This window comes from Delphinus delphis, chromosome 16 (genome assembly GCF_949987515.2).
Source record: "Delphinus delphis chromosome 16, mDelDel1.2, whole genome shotgun sequence".
Classification (NCBI taxonomy): domain Eukaryota; kingdom Metazoa; phylum Chordata; class Mammalia; order Artiodactyla; family Delphinidae; genus Delphinus; species Delphinus delphis.
In genome coordinates this window covers 61,034,702-61,055,952 of record NC_082698.1, presented here as the reverse complement: position 1 = coordinate 61,055,952, position 21,251 = coordinate 61,034,702, and the positions used below count along the sequence as shown (strand labels likewise).

Sequence of the window (21,251 nt, the reverse complement as noted above, 5' to 3'; positions counted from 1 at the left end):
ATTTCCAAGCCTGGGAGTGACAGGATGCTTTCTCATAGCGCCGAGTTGTAAAGTATCAACCCAGTGGAGAGCACCTTGGATGTTTTGAGTTTTCCTTCCTTCCTTCTCCTTTCTTCCTCCCTCCCTTCTCTTCCCCGGCCCTCCTTCTTCTCCTTCTCCTTCTTCTCCCTCACCTCCTCCTTTCTCTCCCCCCTTCTTTTTCTTCTTCACGTGCATTTCAGAACAATGAGGATGCCCAGTGGCTGTGCAGCAGTGTACTGTTTACAAATATTTCCCTGACATGCTCTGGCAATGCCTGCAAGCAGGCATCAACTCCGCCCCCTTGCAATGCCTCTATGCCTCATCCCCACCCCAGACACAGAGGAGAGGGCCCTCCAGGCAGAAAAGTGTTGCTACTCCATTCCTAGGCCTTATCAGAAGAGGCCTCCACAGCCAGCCCACAACAACATCGGGCCAAGGGAGCGGATCCCCCCAATCACTGGGGCCTGCCCACTTGCCCAGCCGTTCCCATCCCCTCCCTGGTCCTGGAATCGGTCTGCTCTCAGAGTTGGCTGCAGCCGCAGGGTTTCCTGTATCCTCTGCCCTTGGCAGCCTGTCCCCCCAGGGAGAGCACAAGTTCCTCCAAAGCAAGACCCCAGCCCTTGGCACCTTTGGGTCTTTGCACTGTTTTTACTCTCAACACTTCTGACAACAAATGTGGTGGGTTTCTTTTTTCTGATATGCATACCAACAACAAATTGTCCAACTCTCTGGAAACCAGCTAGGTGTCCTACAGTTCAATTCAATTCTGACACCAACTCCATGGAGCCTCAGACCCCACAGGTTGAGGGCTCAGTCCCACAAGGTTGCCCCCACTTCAGACTCCAGTCACAAGTATGGGGTACCCAGGGTGCCCAATCTGCTGTCCAACTTGGTGACAAAATCGAGGGTTCCCACACATCCCCTTCACTTTCAATAATTTGCTAGAACGGCCTATAGCCCTCAGGAAAACAGTTAACTTACCATCACTGGTTTATTATAAAGGATACAAATGAACAGGGTACCAGGTCCAGAGCTTCTGTCCCCATGCAGTTGGGGTGTGCCACCCTCCCTGCAGGCGGATGTGTTTGCCAACACAGCAGCTGTCTGAACCCCCATCATTTAGGGGTTTTTCTGGAGGTTCATCATGTAGGAATGATTAATTAACTCATTGGTCATGGGTGATTATGTCATCTCCAGCCCCACTCCCCTCCCTGGAGGGGGGGCGTGGAGCTGAAAGTTCCAAGCCTCTAATCCCTGGGTGGGCTCCTCTGGTGCCACCAGCCCTCATCCAGAAGCTATCTGGAGCCCACCAAGCCCACCTCATTAGCATAAATTCAGGTAAGGTTGAAAGGGGCTCGTTATGAACAACAAAAGACTCTCCCATCACCCCCATCACTCAGCAAATTCTATGGGTTTTAGACAGTCGAGTCCAGAACAAGGGAACAGACCAAATATATATTCCTGATTCTAACACAATATCATGGGACCCCATTGCAGGGCAGGGCACAGAGTAGGTCTGCTTAATGAAGGAAGTACAGTGTTCTGTGAGCCTCACCATGAAACAAGGCTGCCACCTCCCCCGGCCCCGAGAGCAGCCAGCACTGCGCTCACCCCTGTGGGGTCAGGAGCATCTCCGCAGGGGTTTTAGACCCCGACAGAGCTGGTGTTACATCCCAGCTCCATCTGGGGTTCCCACAAGCCCAGATTTCTCAGGTCCCTCCGTAATAGGGGCACAAGGCGACGCCGGCCCCTCAGGGCATGTGGATGTCAGGGGCACAGCAGAGAGAGGGTAGGATAAAGGTGGCTGCCTTGGCCTGTAATTTAGACAGGAAGGTCTGGCGGCTGGTGGGAGGGCCTCGTGGGGCCGGGGTGGTCCTGAGGACTGCGTGCTGCCGGCCCAACTACGCCCCTGCCTCAGCCAGACAACGAGCCTCTGGAAGGTGTTGGCACACAGGAGGGTCCCTCAGGCGGCGCGGGGGTGGGGTGCGGGGAACAGCAGGGGATCAGGGAGGAGCGGGTGAGACTGCAGGAGTCTGGGGCAGGTGGAGAGCTTTTCCGGGTTCTGGGGAGCAGGGCTCTGGGAAATGATGGGGTCGGGCTCCACGGTGGAGAAGCAGCTGCGGCAGCACCGAGAGCCGGCTCACGGAGCGCTCGCACGCCCGCCTGCGCAGGGCACCTGGCGGCCCAGCGCCTCACTCTCTCCACCTGTGAAGTAGGGCAGCAGCGCAGGGAGCGCCGGAAGGAGAAAGGTTTGCAAACCGGGAAGCGCCGGCGGTGGTGGGCGGGGCGGCGCCTGGAGGCGGAGCCCGGCCTGCGGCCCAGCAGAGCCACGAGTCGTCGTAGTGGCCGAGGTAAGCGGAGAGGCGGCGGCGGCGACGAGGCGGCGACAGTAAGTGCGGGCCGGCTGTCGGGCGCGGGTCTGGCCACCGCCCAGCTCTTCAGGCCCTCGGTCGCCCACTGGGCTCGCGCAGTCGGCGGCCTCCCGCCGCGGCCCTCCTGGGGGGCTCCGCGGGAGCCTCAGGACCCCGGCCTCTGTCTTGGCGCCTCTCGCTGTGGCCCCCTCCCCAGCGTCCCTCCGCTTCCTCTCCGCTCTCTCCTCCTCCCCCTACTTTCCTCTCACTTGCCCTCTTTCTGGGTCTCTATCTTCTTTCTCCCCCAGATTCTCTGCCCTCCTCCCCATGGATTTCCTGAGACTGGACCTCACCGCCTGGATATGGGGGGCCTGGGTATGGACAGGTCAGCCCAGAGTATCCAGAAGGTGGCTGACTGTCCAAACTGGGAAGCCTGAGGCTGGGGGTGTCCACAGCCCCAAGGCAGATTCTGCCATGGCCTCTGGGTGGCACCGTGAGTTTCCCAGCAGTGCTTTCCCGTAGGTTAGCTTCACCAGCCCCCCGCCCCCATTTCATAGGTGAGGAAGTAGAGACACAGAGGCGAGATTGCCAGAGTCAGTAAGAAACTTCCTGGAAACCGGCACCCAGACCTGGAGGATGGCCTGCAATGACTCCAGGCCCCGCGAGTTTCTGCTGCTTCGTGCAGCGGCTGCCCCTTGCCCCGGGTCACCCAGGACGGGAGCAGGGCTGAGCCCAACGAGCTCCTGCAGGTGCCTGAGGAACACACTCCAGGCCACAGCCAGCCCACCAGCCGAGGCTCTTCCTTACCTTTCTCTTTAATCCAAAAGCCAGCAGCTCGTTTTCATCAAGAGTAATAAGACTTTGCTCACTCCAGTGCCTTGGCCTGTGACCTGGGTGAGAGGAAATTCCAGGCTCCTTCGAAGCTTTGTCAAGGCTGAATGGTCCTGGACAAATAGCTACCTGGAGCTGAGAATGGACTCCGGCAGAGTGGCCTGGGTGACCGAGCTGGTGGCCCCTGCACCCATACTTGGAGCTGGAGCATCTGGAAGGAACCACTTGGCCTTTGTCTGTTGTCCTACGTGGGTCATAATTTTTACATTTTAAACACTAATTTAGAAATGGTGTGTGTGTGTGTGTGTGTGTGTGCGTGCGCGCGCGCGCACGCATGTGCACGTGTGGCCACACTGTCTGGTTAGTGCTGAGCTCCCTGTGAGCAAAGCTGGGAAAGGGCTCTGCTCAACCAGGGGAGTTTAAAATAGACTTGCTGACTCGGATGCTCTGGGTATCCGGCATCCTCCTGCCTGCCTGCTGCAGGGTATATGCTGCCCCAGCAGGGGAAAACATCCTGGCTGCCCCCATTCATTCCATTCATTCCAGAGTCCATTCATTCAGCAAACATTGATGAGGGTGCCCTGCAGTGCTGCCTTCACCGCTGCTCACACCTCACTGGCCAGGAGCCAGCAGACAAGGGTACACATTGCCAGCCACCTGCCTCCCAGGGACGCCATGGAGTCCACATGGGCTCAGACTGCTTGGCTATGTAACCTTACTCTTACTGTGTGACTTTGGGCAAATTGCTCAACCTCTTTGAGGCTCACTCTTCACCTGTGAAATGGGTCTTAGAGTACTACCTACTATACTGGGCTGTGGTCAGCCTCAAGTGCTAGGTACAGACCTTGACATGCATGAGTACTGGATTTAATTTTAACTATCGGGAATTCTTACTGTTTGAATGTGGGACAAATCAAGTGACGTAAGTCCTCATCCTTTGCTTCTGATAAAAAGGAGACAATAATTTCTGTCCTGCCTAATTCCGGGAAATGTTGTGAGGCTCTCCCGAAATAGTAGCAGAGCCTGATAAGGCTCTGTACCTCTGTGACACAGTGTTCCCATCTCACCTGGCCTGGCTTGATGCTCTGAGTTAAGGCTCAGACTCCTACGTGAGCCGAGATGCATTGATTTGTTTATTGCAGAAGGGACGACAGAGTATCCCATCCTCAGCTTTATGGAAATATTTCCCATTTATCAAGCTGCTGTCATGGCCTGTGTGCTGTATAGGGCATGGAAGCAGGCGTGCTACCTTGCAGCCAAACTCCGCAGCCAGCCGGCCAGGTGACAAGCCGAGGATGGCAGGGAAGATGCTGACGTTTGTCAGCATTGCCAGCCAGTCGCAGTTTACAAAAGCCATTGGAAAAAGGCTTCCCTGGGTTTGCGGATGGGGATGGGGAAGGTGAGGCTCAGAGCATGGTGACTGGCCCAGGGCCATCTACACAATTGTTACTGGCAACCTGGAATCTTCGATTTGTCTTAGCTGCTACCACAAATGGGGAGTTGCTGTCTCGTGGTGGGATGTGATGAACAGAGGTGGGGATCCAGGCCGGAGCTGCAGCCTCAGACTTGGCCATTGGCCTGGTTTGTGACCCGTTCTTTGGACCTCGGTTTCCCCACAAGTGAAATGAGAGAGTGGACTATTAGATGTTTCAAACCAGCTTCTGGGGGCAGCGCTAGACACCATGAGGTTGTTTGTTGTTAATATTATTTAATTTGAACGCCTTTATTTTTATTTATAATTTTATTTTTGAACAGATAATACATTCACAAAGTTCAGAATTCGAGAGGCGCAGAAGAGTATGCAGTGAAGTCCCCACCCTCCCCATCCCTAGCCTCCCACCTCAGAGGCAACCACTGTTTGAAATTTTTTGTGTCCTTCCAGAGGATATACGTACATATGTGTGTATTTTCTCCTTCCCGTCTACTCCATCCCTGCTTTTTTGCACAAATAGTACCATATTCTGCACACTTTTCCTGCTCCTTACTTTTCTCACATAAAGTTGAAGGGTTTAGAGAGCACTGTGTGCTCATCAGGGGTCCTAATTCCTTTTGTTATGGCTGCTTAGAAAGTTTGATGCCTTGAGACCAGATTTGCCCTTGCAGGTTGATTGCCACAGGCCCCACCATGCCGCATTGCCTTACTCCCAGCTGCCCCACAATTATTTGCTACTCTGTTGCCCTTGTATGGACTGGGTGGGGGGAACCTGAGGTCACTTACAGTGTGACATCTTATCCTTCTCCCTAATCTTTAAACCTGAAGCTCTCGAACCACACCTTGGTGACCCTGTAGACCTCAGAGTGGGGACATAGTCAGCTCTGTAGGATGGGTGAGTTCCGGCCTCAGCTGCTGATCACCTGCCCCATGTCTGCTTCTCTCTCTGCTCCAACAGTGGCCATCGTCTCAGAGGATGACTTTCATCAAAGCTCCAACTCCACCTACAGAACTGCAAGCAGCTCTCTCCGAGCTGACCAAGAAGCACTGCTTGAGAAGCTGCTGGACCACCCGCCGCCCGGCCTCCAGAGGCCCAAGGACCGCTTCAGTGGTACCTACATCATCTTCTTCAGCTTGGGCATCGGTGGCCTGCTGCCATGGAACTTCTTTGTCACGGCCCAGGAGTACTGGATATTCAAACTCAGCAACTGTTCCAGCCCAGCCACACTGGAGGAGTCTAAGGGCTCGGACATCCTGGTAAGGCGTGTTCCTCCTGGGAGGCGGTGAAGGGCTTCATTTGGGTGCACCCTTCCAGGGAGGCTTGCAGCGTCCTAAGAGTATGGATGCGAATTGGGAAGCTGTGTGGAGTATAGTACGTAGATGGAATTCACTTCAGCCCTAAAACATGCTCTGTGTTGTATATGAGGCCTCATGCTTCAGGTGGCAGGGGAAGATGGAAATGGATAAGACACAGCCCCAGCCTTCACATTGCTTAGTATTTAACTTGGGGAGGAGATGCAAATGATGATTCTGTGCCGTGTGGTATGGTAACCAAGAATTCAGAGTCCATGCCTCCAGGAGTCTGAAAGAGTGGATATAATAGTGCTAAGTTCAGCTGTGAGTTGCAGAAAATTCCATAAGAGCAGTGGCTACCACAAGATAGAAGGTCATTTTTCTCTCATGTGCAAGTCTGGAGGGGGCCAGCCCAATGCTAGTGTGATGTTCCATGTTTGCAGGAACCTAGTTACTCCACCATGTGTCGCTTCCATGTTCAAGATCACTTCATAGTCTAAAATGGCTGTTGGAATTCTAGCCATTACATCAAGTAGGAAGAGGAAAAGGACAGTTATAAGAACATAAACACTCTGGGAAGTAAAACACATTGCTTTTGCTCGTATCGCATTGGTCAGTCGTGTGACCACAAGCACTGCAAAGGAGGCTGGGAAGTGTAGTCTTTAAGTGTTGTCTTTATCCCGAGAACCATGTACCCAGCCCAGATAGGAGTCTGTGTAGTTATGGAAGATGGGGAATTGAAGACTGGGCGTAAGTAGTCTTGTTATTAGGGGAGAGATCTCTGCAACTTAGAAGAATGGGGAGGAGACATTCCAGGTGGAAGGAAAACTCTGAGCTATGGCAGGTTGGGAGGAAAGTTCAGATGTCTATTAGGAACAGTGAAGCATCTGGTTTTGCTATATGTGGGGTGCATATAAGAGAGAAATAAGGCTTGAGATAATTTCCTGGGCCTTGAAGGCTTTGCTTGGGCCTTGAATGTCAAGGTGAGGAATCTCAGTTTGGTTGGCAGGTGGCATCAAGCCCTCTCTCTCCACCTGGGGCTGCTCATTTTGTGGGGTGACTTTTCCCATGGGCAGGGAGAGTGTTAAAGAAAAAATTATTCTGCCACTTGTTAAAGTGGTAAGGAAACCTTTACTCAAGACTGTTGCAGTAAGGGAGAGAGATGGGGCTCAGCTCCAAATACTGCAAGGACAAGTGGGGATTTATAGCTAAGGAGCAAAGTGAGGGGGTCAGTGGTTGGAACATTACTAAGAGGAATCATCAGGGTAGAGGGATTTTTTTTCCTCATAAATTAAGGTTTCATTATAATTTGGTTTAGTATAAAAATTGTCACTAACCTTACTTGGAAAGTAGCCATAGCATTTGAGAATTATTTCTTTTTTTAATGTTGAAGTATAGTTAATTTACAATGAAGGGTAGGGGGATTCTTGCTAAAGGCAGGCCAATGACATAGACACCAAGGGTGGGGGATGAAGAACTTGATCAGATCTCGAGGGTGATAAGATATCAAGGGTGGGGGGATTCTCCATAAACTGACTTCGAAGGATTCTTGCTAAGACTGAGCTGGCAGGTGGAGACAGGCCGGGGGCTAAGGTCCAGGTTTAGTGGAGAAGAGGGTTCAGTGTGGTTACTCTGTCAGGAGCCTCAGTTTTCGCAGCTGATCTAGGGCAAGGTCTGCTCTCTCTTGAAAGCTCATGGATGGGGGAAGCAGGGTGCTCTAAAGGCATCCCAGGCTGGGGGTTGCCAGCTGCCCCTCTCCTCCAGGGGTGCCCCAGGGGACAAGAAGAGGATACCCTAGCAGACCCTAGCCATACCCATCAACTAGCCTAGGAGTTGGCTCGCCACCCCTTTTCTGAGAGCAGCTTTGAACTCCCTGACCTAACCCCACGGAACTTTCAATGAGTCTGACGCATTGACTGAGGCATCCCTATCGTCTGTCTGGAAGGGCTCTACCATGGCTATGCAGTGGAATCACCCAGGGAGCTTTTTAAAACTTCCAGTCTGGGCCCTACCCCAGAGATGCTGATTGAATAAGGCCGAGGTGAGGTGTGGACATGGGCATTTTAAGACTTCACACTCCCTCCTCCAGCTCCAGCCCCTTGGTTCTGACACCCTGTGAGGGCCTCTCCCTGTTAACTGAGGAATTCACACATGCCTCCAGAGGCCAGAGCAGTGCGTATAAACTCGTTTCTGCAGTGAAGGGCTGTCACGGAACCTAGTACAGTAATTTAGAGCGTCCTACTCAAGGCGTGGTCTTGGGACCAGGCATCACTGCGAGTGTGTTAGTGATGCAGAGTCTCAGGCCCCCAGACTGACTGAGTCAGGAGCTGCCAACACGCCGCCCTGGTGACTGGCAGGCATGGTAGAGTTTGGGAAGCACTGGCTAGGGCAGGGCTTTTGGAAACAGACTGCATGGGTTCAAACCCTGCCTCTGCTCTTAGCTCCCTGGCCTCTCGGTGCTGCCTCACCTTGCAGGCATATAACAGGAGGATGATACACCCACCAACTTCTTAGGGTTGTGGTGAGGGTTAAGTAAATTCACAGGCATGCAAAGCACTTAGCGCAGGGCCTGGCACCACTACTGCGAGTTCTGTATAAACATTATGATCATTATTATCCTTCGAGGAATGGGGCCACACTGTGAGCTGCAGGTGGCCCTGCTGTATTTCCAGACGTCTGGCTTAGCCAGGGTGCTTTATGATCCACTCTCATTTACCAGTGACTCAAGCGTCCCAGCTTTCTGCCAGCCTCCGTAAATCAGCCAGCTCACTTGGGCTTCATCCAGAAGATCCCTGTATGTCTGGGCCAGCACCCGGCCCTGGGTGGCCCCCAGGGCTACATTCCATGTGCACCTGTCCTGCCTCCTCTTCTGCCCGCTGCCCTGGCCCCAGCAGCGGGCTGCCCAGGGCAGGCGAGGATGTGCGGTCCAGTCCCTGGGAGTGGCCCTCGCCCGGCGGAGGTGTGCCGTGAGCGGCTCTTGCCGCGAGGCAGTCCCTTCCCAGCTGCAGGCACTTAGCATTCCAGGCCCTGCTGCTATGCTTTATTGCCTCTTTCCAAGTGCTGGCAGGTGCAGATGTAGTACCTGCGGCTGCCCGGAGCTCCTCGCTCTTGGCATCGGAGATGAGAGACCTGTCACCCCTCGATTCATGGGCCAGGTTTGGGAAGCAAGCATGCTGGGGTGTTTCTGCATTTTGTGCGCCATTTTTCTTTGCCTAATTCCTCATTCCTGCCACCCGCCTCCCCAGTTCTTTCCCCCTCTCTTCCTGATTTCCCTGCGAGAGGCGGCTGGTCTGTGCTGTCACCTGAGGGCTACTCTGGGGGGAGCGAGCGGGGGAGAGTCAAATGGGTCTGTCTCCAGCCACCACCTGCAGCTCAGTTAGCTGTGGGCCTGGATGTTGGTTGTTCTCCCTACTTCCTTTTTGTATTTCCCAGGGACGGATACCATTGGGTGGGGAATTTGACTCCGTAGGGGTGTTTGCACAGACCCCCTCCCCGGTTATGTCACTTTCAAGGTCACCCCCCTTCTCAGGATCATTTTCTTCTGCCTGGAACACCCTTGGGGTGGTTTAGAAAGCATTCTCAGGCTCGCCTGCCCCCTTGTCTCCGTTCTCTGGAATAAGAACTTTGAATAAACTCACCACAAGACTGTGGGCCCAGAGCCAAAAAAATGAGAGCATAAAAGAGGAAGAACTGATAGGAAAAGATGGTGCTTTGGGGAGCCGCCTTCTGAGCCTGACTCTGGGCCACCATGCTGGCAAGGGTGCCAAACACACTGTCTCTCATTAACCCTGTTTCTGGGGGGTTTTTTCAGGCAAAAAGCCAGAGGCTCAGAGAGGTTCGATAGCCTGCCCCTAATCACATAGCTAGGAAGGGCTGTAAACAGTTTTACGGAGAATTTAGGTGGATAGATGACTGCAGAATTTGTCCTGCTCAGAGGGTAGTGCAGAGGGGACTGTCCTGGAGACAGAGGCCACCCCACACCCTGATGTGGCCAAACCGTATTATCTTTCTTCCTGTGGAGAGCCTGACCCTGGTCTGGCCTCCTTTTCCCCCCTGGAAGCCCATGTGCCTTAGCTGTACCCCTGGATTCTGGACCCAGCTTCCAAGCTGTCAGCATCCCTGATCCCTTCCCCACACCACCTCTACCACATCCCCCTGCCCCCCACCCCAGTCCTCCCCTGGCTCTGGGGTTCGTAAACCATCCCTGATCCTGTGGGGGGCCTCCTTGGCCTCTCCTGCCAGCCTGTAGCGCTGCCGCTGGGCCAGGGACTATAAGGCGGACACACACCCCCTTTCTGCCCCAGAGAAGGTGGTGATGACACCTTCTCCCGGTCATCCCCTGCCACGAGGCCTCCACGGCCCCTGCCCACGCATTCTTCCCATTCGCCTTGGCCTGCCCAGGGCTCCTCTCTGAGGGGGCTGCGGGACATGGCCAGGTCGTGGGTGGGACCCACAGTCCGACTTGGTGTCAGCGGGGCCAGGACCCACGCCTGGCCATCTGTTGCCATCCTGTCCATCCCCTGACCAGAGGCGCTCCAGGGGCTCAGACCAGGGAGTGGGGCAGGAGGTAGGTGTGTCTGTTACTCCTGGGAACCTCCCCTGCCTCCACCCTTCTGAACTACGGGCTCCTCATCTGGGTCCCCAGAGCCTGGCATACTTCCCCATCAGGTCCTCACCCCACAACTCATGGTATTGAGGACTTATCGTGGGGTAGCAACACTCTCAGCACTTTGCCTGCATTAACTAATTTAACCCCCAGCACCCTGTGAGGTAGGAACTGCTATTATCCGTGGTGACAGTACCCTTTTCAAAGGTGAGAATGCCTCCCCCGCCAAACCGTTTGCTCTTTTGGAATAGTGAATACCGTTCTCTTACTCTGCATCCCTGTGCCCCCAGCATAGAGTTGCACATGATAAGTATTTGTTGCTTTAGTTATTATATGGCTGGGGAAGGAAGCCCCATCACCCCAATCCAGGATAGGGAGGGCGTGGCTTTACAAGGGAGCAGAAGATCTGGGGGTCACAGTGGCCACCACCAAAGGAGTTCTGACGTTTCAGGTGGGCTAGCAGAGACACGAAGTGGGCTTCCTGCATAGGGAAGGGATCCAGGTTGATCTGGTTCAGAAGGTCTCTGAGCATCTTCTCATTTATGGCACCTTTGTCCTGGCCCAACCCCTCAGCCCCGCAAAGAAGCAGGATAGCATGACTTGGGAGCTATTCTTACGACTAAGGGCAGACATCCCAATTCAAGGAGAAGGGCTAAAAGCAACCAGGATGAACTAGTTTTGAGAAGGACAGATTATCAGAGGTCTTGGTAACGACCTGTTGATTTTACAAAGTCCCCGCCACACAGCCTGTACCTGCCGCCATTGGACCCACCATCTTCCTTCATCTGCAGGATGACCTGGTGAGTTAGGTGCTGTAGCCCCAGTTTTCAGATGGAGAAACTGAGCCTCACAGATCTGGAGACACTGACCCAAGGTCACTGACTAGCAAGTGACAGAACTGGGCTGTGGACCAGTCTGGAGGTCAGCGGAGCCTGTGCTGGTAACCGGCGTGCTCTGGCCTCTCCATCTCCCCTAGCGTCCTCCTCTCTGGCTGTACGGTAGAATCACCCGGAGAGTTGTGAAAACCTACCCGCCTGCCCCACCCACCTGATTCTGGTGACATTGAAGGAGGGGCCTGGGCAGAAGCATTCTTAAGCTCTGGGAAGAAGCATTCTTAAGCCTTAAGGTGAGGCTAACATGCAGCCCCATGATCCAAGAGAAAGGTTAGCAGGTGGGGGTGATGAATAGCTGTCCTCTGCCTCTACCAGAGCATCCATTGAATGGGCTTAGGCTACATCATGAGAGACTTAGGTGAGCCCTCTAGAAGGACTTCCTGCAGTGCAAGGTCAAAGCTGGCAGTGGAGGGGAGAATGAGAGCAGGCTCTCTACTGCAAGTCTGAGGAATGGTTTTCCTTAACCTGGTCTTCAGAGAGTGTGGGGTGCACTCTGGGACCCTTACAAACGGAGATGGTGATGCCAAAAGCTCAGCCTTTTTTGCACCGGTGCCGAATCAAATCTCAGAGACAGAGTTTTGGGTAATGTAGAAAAGAAGAGCTTTATTGTTTTGCCAGGCAAAGGGGGACACAGCGGCCTCCTGCCCTGAAAAGCTATGTGTCCCAACCTGGAGGATTTGGTGAGGAGTTTTATAGCAATGATTCAAGGGTGGGGTTGCTGATAAGATCAGGGTGTGTGCAGGGCCTGCAGTCCCCTAATCCGGTCTCAGGTACGCAGGCCTCTCACTGTTGTGGCCTCTCCTGTTGCAGAGCACAGGCTCTGGACGCGCAGGCTCAGCGGCCATGGCCCACGGGCCCAGCTGCTCCTTGGCATGTGGGATCCTCCCAGACCGGGGCACGAACCCGTGTCCCCTGCATCGGCAGGCGGACTCTCAACCACTGCGCCACCAGGGAAGCCCTCAGGTAATCTTCTTGATGAGCTTCTCTGGTATGAAGAATGCTGACATATTCCATTTGTTGGGTTTTAATTCTATAAAGAGCTTAAAGACACTGTTCTGTGTATCCCTTGAGGGCCCTGCCCCGAGGCTGCACTATTGTTTCTTGGCTGCTCCTCCCTTGTCTTTGCATCCCCTCCCTTCCCTGATTAGCAACTTTTCCAGTCTGCCCTTTGGAACTCAGGGAAGGTGTGGAGGCTGGAGTCTGTTCCCTACAAAAAAGGGGGTACAGAAGGGCTTCTGTGCCCAGGAGCCCCATAGGGTCCTGCTCTGTTTGACTGGATGGAGGGTCTGGTGCTCGCTTGACCTAAATGCTTTGGGCTTAATTCCTCAATGTGACTCTGCTGTCCCCTGATGCCTGACAGCCTGGAAAGAGACTTCAGCCCTTCCTCTGGGCACACGCTCAGTGTGAGCTGAGGGGTTGCATAGCCACCTTCCTCTTCCTCCTTGTTTGCCGGCCTCCTGAAAAAGGAGCAGCAGTAGGTGCCCGACTGGGCACCGAAGTGGGTGTCCTAGCACCTAGGGCAGCACAGGCCAGAGCGAGTGAAGCCGTGAGAACGGAGGGCAGGGAAATGGAGACAGTCCCGGCCTCTGCTCTCCTGGGCTGCTGTCACTGCCAGGACCAGCCAGTACCCTCTCTGTGCTGGATCAGGGAGTGGACTGTGACCTGCTCCTGGAGTTTTAAGAGCCCTGCGTAGTTGATTTTGTAAAAGCTCTGTACCTGGGAGGAAGCTGGGTCTGTCTGTCTCGTGGGACTGCAGGGTAGCTGGGAGCAGCCCAGAGGGTGACAGAAGGACTTCCTTCAGCCCCAGCCCTAGCGGTGCCCTCCCCTGCTGTGTGGCTTGGGGCCAGGCTCCATGGCCCCTGGGTGCTCTGAGCACAGACCCACCATGGGGAGTCCGCAGCATGTACAGAGCGCCCCAGATGTCGCCGGGAGGGAAGCCTGGTATTTACTGCGCATCTCCTGCACGGTAGCTGTCGTGTGAGGGATGGGCCGAATCCTCCTAACGTTCACCTCCTTGACCAAGCCCTCGCCCTGTGCCAGCACTGTACTGAGGGCTCTGATTTGCTTATTAATTCCACGATATTTATTAAGCAACCTACTGTGTGCCAGAAGCTTTCTTTTCCTTATCTCTTTTGCTCCTTACTACAGCCCTCAGGGATAGGTATTATTATACCCATTTTACAGAGAAGGGAACCAAAGCTCAGAAAATACAGGTTATTTGTTCCCAGGCACAGAGTCAGTGACTCAGGCCGGGCCATCTGAACCCACATCGTCCATGCCCTTAACCCTGGGCTCCATATCAGCCTCTCCAGATGTTTTCAGGCGACACCTTTCATCTGGCAGGACGCACATGTCTGTAATGGAAGCAGCAGTTTCACGAAGCAGCATCTACACTTAAAACAATCTCTGATTGTAGTTTTCAAGGAGGAGCAAGTGATCATCCGTGCTGATCTTATAAATGGCTTATAAGCCACCCAGGCTGAGGAGGATGGAGAGCTTGCCTTTGGATTTAACCTCATGTGGGCCCTTGGTGGCCTTGGGGAGCAGCGACATGGGGGTAGGGGCAGAAGCTGGACCCGAGGCCGTGAGGGAGAGGATGGGGGAGGGACTGGGGAGACCGCAAACCTGGGAAATACCTCTAGGAGTTTTGCTTTGCAACTCTTTCCTTCTGGAGGATTGGAGCGGGAGTTACAGGGGATGTGTGGTCAAGAGGGTACGGATTTTCTGGGTTTGTTTTTTTTTTTTTTTTTTTTCTTGGCGGTACGCGGGCCTCTCACTGCTGTGGCCTCTCCCGTTGCGGAGCACAGGCTCCGGACGCGCAGGCTCAGCGGCCACGGCTCACGGGCCTAGCCGCTCCGCGGCATGTGGGATCTTCCCGGACCGGGGCACGAACCCATGTCCCCTGCATCGGCAGGCGGACTCTCAACCACTGTGCCACCAGGGAAGTCCGGTTTGTTGTATTTTTAACACAGGAGAAATAGCAGGTAGTTTGTGTGCTCATGTGAATGGTCCAGTGGAGAGGGGACCGTGGGTGCTGAGGACGAGGAAGAAACATAGCTGAGTGCAGTCTGCGAGCAGACAGGGCCTGGGCTCGGGGCACAGTGGAGGGGGTCCTGGAAAAGCACGCAGATGATTCATCCTGAGGAACAGGAAAGAAGGCAGTAAAAGTGAAAATGAAATAAAATTCTGGTTGTGACCCATTAAGTGGATTTCATATCCTTTATGAACAGGGTTGCAACCTGTCATTTGAAAAGCCCTGCTCCACCCATTTGCCTGTCACCTCACATCCAGCCATAAGGATGCATTTTGCCCACAGAGGAGGAAAGTGAAGCAATAAATGACTTGCTGATGCCACAGGGCTATGAAGACAAGAGTGGGGGCCGTAACCCAGGGGTATCTATGAGTCTGTATCAGGTTTCCTGGGGCACTTGGCAGACACCCAGATTCCCAGGCTCCGCTCTGCTGGCTCCTCCTCCCTGGGGTGGGCCTGCGCACTGTTGCCAGGTGCTCCTGACATGGCCAGCTGGCAGGGTAGCAGGTATCCAGGTCTCCTCTGTCCACATGCTGTTCCTTGAGAAGCACCATTCTGGTGTAGATGGATCGTGACACTCCTGCAGTCCACTCCTAGTGCAACTCAGACCTCTCCGAATGGAAAAGGTGCCTAGATTCCATTTGGCAATCTACTTCTTAAGAGCAGAATTCTGAAGAATAGTGCTAAGTGAGGGAAACACCCTTCCTTACACCATGAAAGCATTTTAAGGCAGGATTTTGCCTGAGCCCTGTCATCCCAGGAAAGGAGAAGTTGGGGGCAGTCTGGGGGTCAGGCAGGTTAGGATGGGGCTATAGGCTTCCTGAGCAGGGCATGGGTGAGTGGCCACCAGGCAGAGAGGGCAGGTCCCTCCTCCCAGCTGCCCAGTGGCCTGGGCTAGCACGGATGGCTGCTCTAAACCATTTTTAAAAATTAGAACCAAAGTGAGTCATTTTTTTTTAATTCCCTTGTCCACCCTCTGATTCTAACTGCAGACCCAGCCAGCATGCTATTCCCAGTAAATACACCTGTGATGGCTTTTTCTTCTGTTTTTAGCTCTTGCTGTGTCCTGCAGAGGGAGAGAAAAAGCCCGACCTGAAACGCTGTCAGTCATGCCTTCAGTGGCCTCGACTTCTCTTTTTATTTTCTCCCTGTGTGCTCAGGGCCCCTGTCCACAGCTGCGCCCTGCTCCCTGGCCCTCCCAGGCTCTCGATCGCTCCCCCTCTGCCTTCGGTTTTACTTCTTCCTGCACACATCCTTAGAATCTAGAGGTGATTTCCTTGACAAATTAGAACGCGGCCTGGGCCTTACGTGCTCGATCGTCTCGAGTACCCGGAGAGCAGAACCAAACTGTAGTCTTGGCCGAGCGCCTTCATTACAGGGCCATCTTCTGGAAGGGATCCGTGGTGGCAGCAGCGACCTGGGAGGCCCTCTTGGGAGTCCCATGTGTGTGCACACACACGCACGCACGCATGCATCTGAGGCCTGTAGCAGCCTGTGGTTTCTGCCCACATGAACCCCCAAAGAAAAACAGCCTCCCTGTAGAGGAGAGGGCATGTTGGGTGAGGAAGTGCAGCTGGGTCTGCTCAGGACTGCCTCTTCCTGGTTGTTCTCCTGGGTTTCCTTCTGCAGAGAGCAGCTGGAGCACCGCCAGGCCACCTCATTTTTTTTGTTTTTGTTTTGGTTTTTTGTCTACCGCTTCCTCTTTAGGCACATGCCACAGGGCCTGGTCCCTGTCCCTAGCCATCAGCCCTGGGTTGCTGATGTGTGTCAGCCCTCAGGGGGCTGCAGAAGCTGAGGGGAGGTGGGGAATTTCCTTGGAAGGCTTCTTCCTCCTTGCCCTGGCCACATGATCAGGCTGCAGAAGAGGAAGGACAGGCTGGCCGAGCGTCAGCAGGGACCGAGCCCTGAATCAGCTCTCACCCCGCAGAGGTTGTGTGTGGACTTACAGGCTCCCTGTTTCTCTGACCTTTCCCTCTACCTGTTTCTGAGCCATCTCCCTGCCTACTAAGGTTCCAGCCTGAGGGTGCGTAGGGGGCACATAAGATGCAGATCCAAGGCCTGCTTGCCCCTCAGGGACCTGGCGAAGGTGGGGTGGAAGGTTGACGGAAGTGATGTTGTCATTTTCCGTGCTCACCCTGCGTGGTGGAAAAACCTGGGGCTCAGGAGAGCTAGATTGTTTCTGACTCTTTGTCAAATTTGCGGGGCAACTTAGGGCTCCATTACCTTGTTTAAGAAACTAGATCGAGGCTGGCAAACTTTTTCTAAAGGGCCAGAGGGTAAATGCTTTAGGTTTTGCGGGCCACAGGATCCCTGTTAAACAGGTGCTCAGCTCTGCCCTTGTAGAGTGAAAGCCACTGTGGATAATCCGTAAACAAAGGGGTGCAACTATTGTCCAGTATGTACAAAAACAGAGGGTGGGCAGATTTGTCCCCAGGCCAGCCTTTTGCCAGGACTAGCCGCTCCCTTGTGGTTCTCCCCCTACGAGCGTTGTGAGATCCGTTATAGAGGTGCCTACCAGGCTTAATTTCTCTTCATAACACTTATCACTGCCTGACGTATTGTCTGTTTGTTTATGCGTTAGCCAGCTGTCTGCTTGACCAGAGCATCAGTTCCACGAAAGCAGGAACTTGGACTGAATCCCCTGTGAATAGCTATGGGGCTCAATAAGTATGAGCAGAGTGATGAGTTAATCAATAAGCATTCGCAGAGGGCCAGTCACGTGTCAGGGCTGGACTGCTGGCTGGGAGGGGCACGGGAGGAAGACCCTCGTCCCAGGATTAGACGCCGTGGTCCCATATTCAGGGAGTGGAATCTCACTCTGGGGTCATTATTTTACCCGCACGCCCAGACTACACCGGAGCAGACTTCCTTCCCTGCCCCTGCCCAGTCGAGTTGCTCAAGCCTGAAACTGAGGCGTTACCTTTATTTCCCTCTGTCTTTCCACCCCCACCTTCAGCCCATCAGCAAGTCTTGTCAATTCTACCTCTGAAACGTCTCAATCCCTCCAGTTCTCCCCTCCCGGATCTCGCTGGCCCCCAGGGCGCCCCCTTCAGTCGATTCTCCATGGAGGCTGCAGAAGCGGTCTCTTGAAGACAAAACAGAGAAGCTGTCCACTGCGCCAAGTAAGGGGACAGAGGACTGGGTCTGAGCTATGTGACTTTGGGCAAGTACCCGACCTCTCTGAGCCTCAGCGTCCTCCTCTGCAACATAGAGGGAGCAAAGACGTGATGAACACGCAGAACGGCACCGTGTGGTGGGGGCTTGGTGAATGGGTGCTGGTACCACGTTTCTCAGCTGTTCAGAATCCCACATCCAAACTCCAACCCCGGCCTGGACGCCCAGGCCCTGCGCATGCCCCCAGCCTGGTCCCCTCCTCTCTCCCTCACTCCCAGGATTCCAAAATCACTCTGGTTTTTCAGTTGCTTGAACACACTAAGCTCCTTCATGCTGCAGAGCCAGCTGTCTGCTGTTCCCTCTGTCCAGAAAGCTTTTCTCCTCACCCGTCACACAGCTCGTCCTTGGTCTCTGTTCACACATTACCATCTCACTACCGTCTCCAACATCGATCCCCCACGGGGCGCTACTTTACCCCTTATTTGGTTTTCCTTTTTATCCCATTTGTTATAACTTGCAGTCTTTTTTAAAAACTTGTCGCTGCCTCGTTTTTTGCCTCCCTCGCTAGAGCACCCCAGCTCCAGCACACGTTGGGCAGATAGCAGGGGCTCGGCTATTACTTGTTGAGTAAGTGAGTGAGCTTTGGGGATCGACTACCTTTAACATTTCTTAAATGAATGAATGAGTGGATAAATGCATAGCCCCTGCCACCCGCTCCTCCCCTTCCGTTCATCCCATCCCCTCCTGCCAGGCGACCCGCTAGACCTGGCGCTGGTCATATGGTTTTGCTGCTCAGAGGCCTTCCATAGCTCCCTAGTACCGTCTGGAATAAACACCCCTCTTCAGCCTGCTACATGGGAGCACCCGTTAGCCTCCCTCACCCCCACGTGCCCCATCATTTAACCAAACTGGAGCCTGAGAAAGGGCCAAAAGAGAGGGGACAGTGCATGAGGAGCTCCAAGGAGGGGCCAGGAGGCCAGGCTACTGGCGGAGGGGGTGTCGCTGCTGGGCCCTTCGAGGCAGACAAGCACAGGACAAATGGGCTTGGCCTGTGGGTGAGGGGCTGTGGGCAGAGGAGGTGGGCGGAGGAGGGAGCTGAGCAAAGGCGAGGGGAGAGCTGGGACCGGGGGAGTGGATGTGAGCTGCAGTCAGGTGATGGGGACGCGGTGGGGGGGGGTGGCGGCAAATCATGGAGCTGGGGTGAGGATGAAAGGGAAACTGAGGAAACTTTGAAGGGAGAACACTGAGAAAAGGAGGGAGGAACCATGCGGCCTCGGGTCTTGGGGGTTCTCTTGAAGGCTTCTGATTTGGGGGCTTGGAGCCTGGGCTCAGCAGGCCACCCAGGCGGGACGGCTGGCCGGCAGCGGAAAGTGTTCTGGAGTCAGGGAGTGACGCAGGCAGGCGTGGGGCGCCGTCAGAGCCGGGGGATGAACTCCCAGGGCAGGGCTGTAGCACAGGAAGGAGGGAGCTAATGAGGCCCCTCCGATGGCAGAGAGCGCAGGGGACTGAGCCGCCGAGGAGGGGGCCTGGAGGTGGCCCGTGAGTCCAGGAGGGGGCGCTGGAGGGAAGGTGCAGCGGTTTCCCGTGGCTGCTCCATTAACAAGCTACCACAACCCACGTGGTGTAGAGCAGCAGCAATTTTATTCTCACAGTTCTGGAGGCTAGAAGTCCAAAAGCAAGGCTCCAGCAGGACCGTGCTCCCCCTCTACCCCCTGCAAAGACTCTGGGAAGAATCTTGCCTCCTCCATGTCCCAGGGGCTCCCAGCGAGCCTTGGCTCCCCTTGGCCTGCGGCAGCACAACTCCAGTCTCGGCCTCTGCGTTCACTGGGCGCCCTCCCTGTGTGTCTGTCTCTGTGCCCTCTCCTCCTTGTAAGGACACTGGTCCTTGGACTTAGGGCTCACTCTGATCCAGTGTGACCTCGTCTTAACTAATTATATCCGCAAAGACCCTATTTCCAAATCAGGTCGCATTTGAGATTCTGTGTTGACGTGAATTTGGGGGGGACACAGTTCAGCCCATTATAGTGGGTGGCATGTGGTGACAGGAGCCTGAGGGCTCAGACCAGGCGGTGGTTACGGGTGGGCTGCAAAGAGGACCCCTTGAAGGAGTCTTTCCCCGGAGCCACCCAGGAGCGGGTAAGGCGTTCACAGTGAGGGCAGAGGCTGCATTTTTAAGGAGTTTGGAGTGAAAGGATGGAGGGGCCTGGTGGCCAAAGACTGTGAAGTCAAAGAGGTTTTTTTCTTAGCCCAAGGGAGACCTGAGTGAGCCTCTTAGGCAGAAGAGTAGGAGGGAGCAGCAGTGAGGGAGAGAGAGAGGAAATGCGGGTGGGGAAGCTGAGGATTCGTGGTGGAGGAAGAGCACCTTCTTGCCCTGGAAAGCTTTACACAGAGGGGAGGGAGGTCAGGGGAGCTCATTCCAGAAAACCTCAGGAACTTTGCTTATCCTCTGGCAGGAGTTCCAAAGGAGGTGTGAAAGAAGATCACAGGCTGAGGAGGGCTTCCAAGCTACTGAAGAGCAAGATTTATAGTGGCCCCGGGGAGTCTGGGCCTGGAGAAGGCCTGAGAGTCCATGCTCAGGCCAAGCATCGGGGCTGATGTTAGAACAGCATGCAAAGGTCTCATGGGGCCTTCTCTCCTTGGAGTGGCTGGGTCATCTTTCCAGGCCTTACCTGTCTGGCTCTGACCCCAGCTTTGCTGTGCCCTTGGGCCCCTGGCTACCCCGTCACACCTCGGTGGATCTGGGCTCCTGTTTCCCTCACCCCTCTGAGCCCTGGAATAGGCATTGCCCCTCCCTGCTCATCCAGGCCCCCAGCCACAAACCCCTTAGTTTTCTGAGGCCGGTGCCCCAAACAGGGGGCCTTAGAAGCCACAGACAGGACGCCACCTGCGCCCCTCGCGGGGACACCGGCCCTCTGCTCACTTCTTGGCCTGCCCAGGAGTGACTGTGACCAGTGCCAGGGTGGAGGCGCTTCCCCTGCAGCATCCCAGGCACAGAACTCAGCTCTGGGCTGTCCGAAGGCAGCAAGTTTGCAATGGCAAAAGCTATTCTTGGCTCCAGCCTGCTCACTGCTGCTAATTTCATGCTCCTGTGATCCAGGTAACGCTTTGCTGCCTCGAGCTGCCACTCCCCAGGCTTGAGCCGCTTTTTCTCGCCCCGCAGGAGCCCAGCTGCCTCTGCTGTGCTCTTGAGGTGGGGGCCACGCAAAGCTGCCTCTCAGAAGCCGCTGGGCAGCCGGCCCCAAGCTAGGTGGCCGCGGCTCGTGACTAATTTGCTGCACTTATTTCAAAGTGCGCAAATGGCATTCAGGGCAGAGGAAGCTTACCCAGGGCCTGCCAGAGATAAACGGGCTCATTTCTGGGCCTCCCTGCCTGAAGAAACCTCCTTCCCTGGACTCTGAGCTCAGAATTAAATTCTTCCAGAAGAGATGCTTAGCACGGAGGCTCTCAGCGTGGAGGAGAGGAAATGCTCCCCGACGTAAAATGCGCCTCACATCTGGCCAGCTGGCTCTGCTGGGTTTTTAGATTGTCTTTGAAGAGCATCTCTCCCCCTTCCTGGTGTTCACAAGCTAGGCTAGAGGGTCACGGACGGAAATGGTTTCTGCCTCTCCACTGCAAGTGGATCAATGCCCTGTGTCGCAGCTACAGGGCTGCTCCACACCGACCTGGCGCCTGGGGGCCA

At 54.7% G+C, this 21,251-nt stretch overlaps 1 protein-coding gene across 3 annotated transcripts in view; it reads left to right on the top strand.

Annotated features, from left to right (window-relative positions):
• Nucleotides 1-2,357: 2,357 nt before the first annotated feature.
• The window catches only part of SLC29A3 (solute carrier family 29 member 3), a 43,054-nt gene continuing 24,160 nt past the window's right edge, over nucleotides 2,358-21,251 (top strand). For 2 of the 3 annotated variants that reach the window (XR_009522359.1, XM_060033738.1), the window contains exons 1-2: nucleotides 2,358-2,410; nucleotides 5,594-5,892. Coding sequence is in view for 2 of the 3 variants with exons in the window: in XM_060033738.1 (XP_059889721.1) it covers nucleotide 2,410; nucleotides 5,594-5,892 (300 nt within the window). In the remaining variant the exon portion in view is untranslated. The remainder of the gene's footprint in view (nucleotides 2,411-5,593; nucleotides 5,893-21,251) is intronic. The other variant, XM_060033740.1, reaches the window with a different exon arrangement.